The sequence below is a fragment of the Haemaphysalis longicornis genome, unplaced genomic scaffold (assembly GCF_048455015.1).
Source record: "Haemaphysalis longicornis isolate Haplotype H1 unplaced genomic scaffold, Haemaphysalis longicornis Haplotype H1 scaffold_2, whole genome shotgun sequence".
Taxonomy (NCBI): domain Eukaryota; kingdom Metazoa; phylum Arthropoda; class Arachnida; order Ixodida; family Ixodidae; genus Haemaphysalis; species Haemaphysalis longicornis.
The window spans coordinates 224,765,656-224,774,663 of record NW_027526295.1 but is presented as its reverse complement, the minus strand read 5'-3'; the positions used below and the strand labels follow the sequence as shown (position 1 = coordinate 224,774,663).

General features: G+C 47.5%; 1 protein-coding gene across 1 annotated transcript; it reads left to right on the top strand.

Annotated features, from left to right (window-relative positions):
* The first annotated feature begins 3,997 nt into the window (after positions 1 to 3,997).
* LOC144170013 (uncharacterized) lies at positions 3,998 to 6,830 on the top strand. Its single transcript, XM_077699501.1, has 3 exons — positions 3,998 to 4,104; positions 4,196 to 4,249; positions 5,644 to 6,830. Exons 1-3 carry the CDS (start codon positions 4,093 to 4,095, stop codon positions 6,232 to 6,234), a joined length of 657 nt encoding a protein of 218 aa, XP_077555627.1. The 5' UTR covers positions 3,998 to 4,092; the 3' UTR covers positions 6,235 to 6,830.
* Positions 6,831 to 9,008: the final 2,178 nt, after the last annotated feature.

Sequence of the window (9,008 nt, the reverse complement as noted above, 5' to 3'; positions counted from 1 at the left end):
AACGAGCATTCCTAACTAAAAGGACACGGAGATTGCCGGTTAAGGAAGTATATTAACAACGAGCTGTTGTAGCTGGCCGTAACAAGTTAACAAGTTAAAAATACCAAGAAAATGCCCAGTGCTCCTGAGCGCTTGCCTCACGGCGACCGCCCAGCGTCCGCGGCTCGCGCAGTGGCTTTAGCACAAAAACATCAAGAAACTGGCGAAAACAACGAATAGCGCCTCGGGTTGCCTAGCAAACAACAAAGCCACAGCTGGCGCAAAACCTGCTACAAAGAACCTCGACGCATCTCTCAAGATCTTTACGAATTCCCAAGCTCCTGCCAACTTCGCGGCCTCCTAGCCCTCAACATTCACAAAGCATTTGACACAGTTTCACACCAGGCCATCCTCGCTAACCTTGCCCGAATGAACTGCGGGAGCCGAATGTATAACTATATCAAATCCTTTCTCTCAGACCGCACAGCCTCTTTAAGCATCCCGGGATCGTCGGCTCCATCTTTTTATTTAACCTCTGGCACCTCACAGGGCTCAATCCTGTCTCCAACACTTTCAACCTGGCACTAGCCCAACTGCCTCCCCTCCTAGACTCTATCCCCCACCTCTCCTACTCCATCAATGCCGATGATATTTCCCTCTGGCCCTCCCATGGTAGCCCAGCCCAACTCGAAGAAACCCTCCAAGAAGCATGTGTTATAAACAACCATGTTCGCACCTTAGGTCTCGTTATCTCCCCTTCCAAATCGGCTCTCATGATCATAACGAACAAGAAAGGCAGAGCCCCTGATCGTGACCTCATCAACATCTCCATTGATAACACCCCAATTCCCAAAACAGACTCACTAAAAATTCTAGGTCTTACTTATTACTACTCCGGTAGTTCCTACCCTACACTTCGAACTATACACTAAAAATTCTAGGTTTTACTTATCACTACTCCGGTAGTTCATACCCTACACTTCGAACTATACACTCCCAGATCGAGCAAATGAATCATCTGCTGCACCGCGTCACAAATCGCCAGTCTGGCTTACACGAACAACACCTCCTACGTATTATAGATGCTTTTACCATGTCCCGCATACTGTACACAGTGCCATACCTGCATCCCACGCCCACCCAACTAACCAAACTAGAGGCAGCTCTCCGTAAGCTCTACCGCATAGGCCTTGGCGTGCCCCTCTACGCTCCTACTAACCATCTTATCGCGACCGGCACATATAACACTATAGAAGAACGTATTCAGATACACAAGCCCAACTTCAGCGCCTTCAGACAACTCACCAGGGTCGGGCACTATTGCAGACGATGGCCTACCCTACTTCTTCGCTTCCTCCAATCCCTATAACTTCCCCTCCTTGGGCCACGTTCCCTCGTATCCGCATAGAACCCCTGCCTAAGAATATGAATCCCTCCAGGCATGCCACCCGCCGGTTTCTACGCTGTAAAGCCCTCACCAAACGTGTCTCCTTTCTAGAAAAGCAAGGATCAGCGGTATATTTTACAGACGCCAGTCATTTTTCCTCTACCGTAATAGGAACCGCAGCCTTTTTACGCCACTCGTAGCTGGTTTCCGCACAAACGCCTTTTTTCTGCCCGCCAGATGCCACCTCCCTAGAAGAGCACTCCATCGCTCTTGCCATAGAGCATGCTGTTCTCACAACCTCCACCGAACACCCCACTTATATCTTCACAGATTCGCAATCCGCCATCCGAAATTATTTACGCTGTACCGTAAACCCCCTTTCGTCTAACCTAGTGACTGACACTCTCAACAGACATCCTTCTCACCTCTTTGTCCTGGTATGGGGGCCTGGCCACGCTAACATGGACGGCAACGCAAGAGTAAACGCGCTTTCCCGAGATCTATCCCCGGGTTCGTCTATGCTCTGGCCAACTTCATACCATCCTCCTTCCACTCGTCTTCATGATCGTGAGACCCGTAAATTCACTTTACTTTCCTATCGCCTCGCCCGCCAAGTCTACCCTTCTCCAGACCCGCGCCTCACTCGCGCCAAAACCGTTCTTCTCCGCCAGGCCCATACCCGCTCCCTCTCATCTCACCACATTCTACATCGCATTCGCAAGTGCTCCGGTCCCGCAACGTGCCTTTCTTGCGGCGCATACCACTCTATTCCCCACTCCTACTGGGACTGCCACCCCCCGAAGCTTCCCCGTCCCTCTCCCGCATCACCTCATGGGACACTTGGCTGGCTCCCCCGCCCGGAACAGACGTTCGGGCCACCCAGGAGGCTCTCTGCCTTCATATCCAGAAGATCTCCAAGGAGAGTCTGGACTACTATGAAGACAGTGACGCCTCAGGATCCATCGTTTAGCTGACCTGGACTTAGGTCGGTGACTGGGCAATAAATGTTTTCTCTTTCTCTCTCGACGTGACTCCATGAACGCAGCGCATGCGTCGTTCACGCACGCGCAAGCGGTCGTAAAGCGCTACCACGCATATGATGCTTGGGATGGGGAGCACGACGATATCGATGCATATAACGATTACTACTACCACATTGCGAAGTGATGCAGAACATGTAAATAAACAAGTTGTAAATGAGCAATGTGTATACATTTGCGTGGTTAAGTGTCCTTCAGCGCTCACGCAGGACGAAATACTGCAGTTTCGATATGGTTCAAGCTTTGCGCGACTTAGTGCAAGCTTCGCCACTCCTTTCTTTTTTTTTTTGTCTCAAATGTATCTGCATTTTTCTTCGCGCTAAGTAATGGGAACATGCATGACAAGTGCCAGCGGTTCCAGGAGTGTCGAACGGTTCTGCTTATTTTAATCTCTTGTTGAGGTATCCTCTAACCTTTTGGGCGCAAGGCTGATTCGAGGGAGAAGCGGGTATCTTTTCGAAGCCTAAGTTTCGGTACTTGATGCCTCGGGAATCTGTTTGGGTGCGTGACGCCACGTGATGTCGTGACTAGGTAGCGCGACATCGGACGAGCTACTGACACCCCCGGGCCCCAATTTGCTCCGCACTATTCTATTCTACTCCTCTATTCTAAAATTTAACCAAATGAGCATTAGCGACATGGAAGGGAAGCAGTAGCACAATTTACCATCCCTTCCTAAGCAAAGTTGAGAGGAGCGCAAGAGCTTGCTAACATCATAACTGCGTCGAAAGTGCGTCGAAGCATTCGCTAAAAGTGCGTCCAACTTTGGCTGAAAGTGCGTCCAATCGGTCGTCGAGCCTTCAAAGACCAAAATCGCAAACGAAAAACGAACCCATGCGACGATTTTTCGCGCATCAAGTAAACACGTCTACGTACGATCTAAATATATACGCATACGTTGTTTGTGAGATAAAGATATACTACTGTGCATTCTTTTACGTATTGCGTTCCTTTCTCGCGATTTTCAAGTAACCGTGTTGACACAATGGAAGCTCGGTTTTTCGAACGCACCATGTGTCCAGAGATCTTGTCAGCGCTTTTCGGTCGACCATCCGGTCTATGGGGAAAGGCATCAGTTTTATGGCAGGACGCCATCGGTCCCACCAAGAGAGCTTTCGCTTTAATAAGTGAACATATTCTACAGGGTAAACTCACCAGCAACAGAAGGGACCGAAGCGATTTGCTTGTGTAATTTCAGTCGGGCGCCAAGGTTCTGCGAAAATGAGAGCAAGAAAGACCATTAAAATGCTACGGCTTACCAGAGTAATTTCATAAGCACCCGTCGCGCAGAGGAGCACTGTCTTAAAAAAATATTTAGTGGCGCACTAACTAACTTCATATCCAAACTCGAAAAGAAAGATTCCTGCGCACTCAAATATGGCTAAGCCACCCCAAGGAATAACAGTCCTTGCGAAAAGACTTTGCGAAAGGACTCGAACTACTTACAGACTTGCCAATAGCCTGCACGTTTTACCATGTCAACATGGGTCTAGACGTACACAGACCTCTTTTTTCTGTTATGTTTTGCGCTATTTTTATGGATGGTAGCACGGTAAAGCTCTCGTTAGGCCTTTTGGGGGGATCGGGGAGAGGGGAGTGCGCGGCCATAAGTATAAAAGGAACCGCATCCCGCGGTGCAGCTCAGTCAAGTCTCAACGGAGAAACGGTGCTGCAGCATTTGTCATCATGTTGAAGAAGGTGTGGTCCTTCAAACCCTATAGCTACGCAAACCCCAGGGCTTCGGAGGGCATCCGTGACTCATCCGTGGGATTATTTCTGTGTGTTGCAGGCACTTTGCTTCGCCCTGCTGTCATTCGCAGCATCTGCGCCAGCTGAAGAATACGTAAGTTACAACGGCCATGTCCACATTTTTTCCTAGCCTCTAATTTTCGGTTATCACGATTTCAATGGTATTTCGAAGCAAGCTTTTCGCAAACGCGCAATATTTAGGAACATAATTCGGCTTGAAAGGAAAGGTTTAGGAAGTTGTTGTTGTAACATATGCAGAGATCCGAAAAGAACAAGAAAGGAAGGTGAAACCACGGAGGCCAACTTTCACCGATTGCGATTGCGAAGCCGCACTATGTCGTGCGGTCCCCTTTGTTGTTTCTCCAACCAGCAGCTACAAAATAAGGTCTGCATATTGCAGCCCCAAGCAGTTCAACAATCAGTGCTGTCCAGAGCTTACAAAATTTTAAAGTGCCAGCAAGAATTTTCGGTTGTCATGTGTAAAGTATACTACGTTTGCTTAGCGACTTTATACGGGCATTCTTTAAAAGCACAGTGACGATACTTGTTATCGTAGGATGTCATTTGAGCAAACCACTCTTGATTTTCGTTAATAATCATGGTAAAATATAGATTAGTTTATTTGAGAAAAGACAGCTAGTTTATTCACATTGAAGTCAGCTGTGTTTTTCACCAACAACCAATGCAGTGGTTACACCGCGATGAGCATGACGTTCAAAGCTGCGGCGCAGCAGCCTCTAACTCTAGTGTTTCTTGTTATGAGAGTGGACATTTGTGAATTTAATAGAGGTACTGTCTGGCGCGAAGCTTCAAATTTCGCTTCAAACGAACTGAAAGAACCCCTAGCATGTAGCTACATATTGGTTCTTCGGGGAAAAACACGATGCTATTATCATTACAGTTCTTCGCTGAGGTTATACAGTTTGTGCATGAGCGTTTTCTGACTAGAATATCTGTTTGTTTTAAATGAGAGCACATAGTCGTGTCGGCTGTTTTGTGGGAGCAGTGCCCTATTTTCCAGTGGTTATTTCGTTACGATGCTTTCTTTACGTCATCTCGAGGATAACGAAATATGGAAAACTCCAGCAGCAGCTAGACAGCAGGGAAGAGAAAAAGGGGGGAGGGTGTCGTGATTTGAATCATTGCCAACACAAACATTTATGTCAGTTCAGAACCGTTGTTGAACAAAAAAATAGAACGTGTTTTATAAAGTAAACAAGCAATACATCGAGTGCGCGCATAGAGGAAAACGGAGAATAAATGAAAAAAAAATTGCTTAGAAGAAAAAGCTCGAACGTCTCGAGCGGAGAAAGTGAAGAAGGAAAGTTCGTTGCAAACAAAGGAAAGATATAGTTTTGAATTTTTTTTCTTAAAATTCTGCGTTAGGCAAGTTTAGCTGTGATGTCTATATCCTATTCTGAGTTTCGCATTTACGACAGTCAAACTCATCACCACTCACTTGCAAGGGTACCCTCACGTTTCGCGCAGCCTCCGCAGCCGTACAGCTTCAGCTACGACTCCACGGACGAGTTCGGCACCCGGCTGACCCGAGAGGAGAGCAGCGACGCCAACAACTTCAAGACCGGCTCGTACGGTTACACCGATGCCAACGGCGTTAGCCGCACGGTGAAGTACACCGCCGACGCCAGCGGCTTCCACGTCACGATCGAGACAAACGAGCCGGGAACCAAGTCCTCTAACCCCGCAGACGCCGTGTTCACTTCCAGCGCGGTCGAAGACGCCCCTGCACTTAAGCCTCTTGAGGTCAAGATCAGCGTTCCCAAGCCCGTAGTCGTACAGGCCGCACCTGCCACCATTTCACTGCACGAAACCGCGGTCCCCGTGCAAGCCGCTCCCGTCACCGTGCCGGCCGCACCAGCAACCATCGCATCACAGGAAACCCCGGTCGTCGTGCAAGCCGCTCCCGTTACAGTGCAGGCCGCACCTGCAACCGGCACAGTGCACGAAACCCCGGTCGAAGACACACCCGTCGCAGTGCCCGCCGGCCCCGTGGCTCAGCCAGCTCTCTCTGTTGTGGCAGTGCACCCTGCGCTGTCCACTGCCGCCAAAAGCTCCTAACGTTTAAACTTTAGCCTCAGCATAACGAAGTTTAGCAAATCAGTGATTTAACCAGTCGAAACAAAGGAATCCGGGACTATAGGGCGCCTCAAGCAGGGCGAGGCCCATACCATCAGCCTCTGCCCGGTCGATAAATAAATATCTGTTCGCTCTCTCCCTCTATCTCCGCATCGATAGTAAATTATGCCAAACACATAAATGGACGCAACTTCCCGGCATTAGTTTCAGTTTTAAAAACCGGAACGAGTACAAATAATATAAATGTGAAAGCTTTTGCAGTGGACACATATTCGTGTCAATAAAAATGGCGTTTGAGTTGACACAAACGCGAAGTGTATTTGTGCATCCTTCTGTGATGAATTCACGGGTTTTTATGTTCGCACACTCTTAGGCGGCGCCCCCAGAAATCCCCAATGCGCATCAACTGCATGTTGTCTACTCGAGTTTGTCGCATATCTGTGCACTTTCGGCGTCCTTTGTTTTCTGGAATTGCATCGTTCCACTGATAGCTTATTTTAGGCCACATAAATCTTCTTATGCCCTTTATCTAATAAAATAATTTTTTTTATAAAAGGCCCTTAGCCCTACCGCCACAAAAAATAAACTTGTGTAAAGGTGTACGCGCGAGGATGAATCAATAGACAGAATGCCCATGCACTATCTGCCAATTCTTACTCCTGACTTTCTAAAATTATTTCACGAGGGAAATAAATAAGGCGCTATCAGCATATCGCTGATCATAATTCAGGTTGAAAGAGATTCCGTGTGCAGAACGACACACACTTGTGCGGTGGAGGGTCCGTGTGTCTCGTTGAGGTCATGCGTTAAATCTTTGAAGGCGTTGTAATATGAGGTATCACGGAGAAGGCCGTATGGCGAGAGATAACAAAACTGCACTTGCCGGTGCGTTGTTGGCGTAAAAAACTTCCAATTCTTGTCACACACCGACACCATGGCCACTGGTTGCAGGAGAATAGGGGAGAGCGGAGCTACCGGTTCTTAAGCACTAACGGCATCAATTTCACAATTATAAAACCTGAATAAAAATAAGAAAAAAAACATGTTGGTGTTCGCGCCATTCAGTAGAGCCGGATACAAGCTAGGAATGCAGTTCCTCGCATTGCTGTATTACACCGCTGGTCAATCGCTATGCAATGGCGTCACCCCAACGGCCGCATTTTTAATACAATTTAAACAAATACATTTTTAACGTTTTGTATTTTTTCAGGCTACCTCAAGTGCCTATAGCTTGAAATCAAAGTTTCATGTCCTTGATATGCGGATGCATGCATAAAAGAGAGTTATTGCGTTCCATTTTGGTCAAGATCTCCTTATAATTTCATCTGCTTCAGAGCAAGGGCCCTCCTGTTACACTCGATCAAGCAGGCAGAAGCGCTTTACAATGCAAATTTGCGGGTTCATATTTACCTGGCGTGGAGGGGAGTTCATTGCGAGGCGAAGGTGAAGCAAAAACAATATCATTCGAGTCATGTTGAAGTTAAATTGACCAGCCGACAGGCTGACCCACTGACTGACTGACTGACTGACAGACTGACTGACTGACTGACTGACTGACTGACTGACTGACTGACTGACTGACTGACTGACTGACTGACTGATCGACCGACCGACCGACCGACCGACCGACAAACCGACCGACAGACCGACCGACCGACCGACCGACCGACCGACCGACCGACCGACCGACAGACCGACCGACCGACCGACTGACTGACTGACTGACTGACTGACTGACTGACTGACTGACTACGACGCCGACGGACCGACTCATATCATTGAGAAACCCAAACAGCAGTGTTTAAGGTGTTGGAATTAGGAGAATACATTCCTTCCCTGGTCCGGAGGGTCCTTAGTGACATTGGCAAGCCCGAACTGATGTGTTTAGGGTTTTGGAAGTTGGAGAATATATTCCTTCCCGGGCCCGAGTGCTCCTCAATGTAACATTATTTTTACATTTCGACCTTCAGTCCATAAAAAAAGGCTTAATCGTATTTTTACAGGTCCCGCAACATTTGTAGTCCCACGAAGTAATTACACTAGGTTTTTTCTCTACACAACTTTTACCATCATCTACAGGCAATATTACAGTATGTTTAGATTTAACTTGTCACTAGGACAATGAAGTAACTATCTAAAAGCGGCGGTAATAGACCGCACAATATCTACACGGTCCATGAAGTTATGAAGTTGGTATTTTAGAGACAGTAGCCTTTCTCGGGCTACTCAAACGCGAGAAGTTTGGTCTGTCTGTCTGTCTGTCTGTCTGTCTGTCTGTCTGTCTGTCTGTCTGTCTGTCTGTCTGTCTGTCTGTCTGTCTGTCTGTCTGTCAATTCAGCCGCCCAGAAAGGTTAAAACAATTCTCGAGCGAGATGTTTATATAGGCCGAAAATGCTCAATCTATTAAATCTAGAAATACGCTCCATGTTTGTCAGCATTTTTCACCAAAAAGATGTTAGGCTTATTTGAGGAAGAACGTCTACGCATAACTGGTGTTTGCAGTATTTTTTTAATTAAAAGTAGATGTCTGATTGATTTCTGCGACCGGAAATTAAAAAAAAAATTCGCTGTAAACAATGTTTTGACCGCAACATCGCTAGAGCCCGAGCCTCGCGCTCGTGGCTCTAGCGATAAGTCCCAAGAGTCCAAACAGATGGCGCGCCAGCAGTGCGAACGTGGCAAAACTGAACTCCGCAAAACTCCAATGGGTGGACCAAGATAGCAAGGGAACAAGCAAGGGAACAGCCTGAGAGATA

What these genes read in the sequence shown, in the direction of transcription:
- LOC144170013 (XM_077699501.1), top strand. An exon ending in CTGCGCCAGCTGAAGAATAC is followed by an intron (nt 4,250 to 5,643) that starts GTAAGTTACAAC and finishes CGTTTCGCGCAG; the next exon opens with CCTCCGCAGCCGTACAGCTT.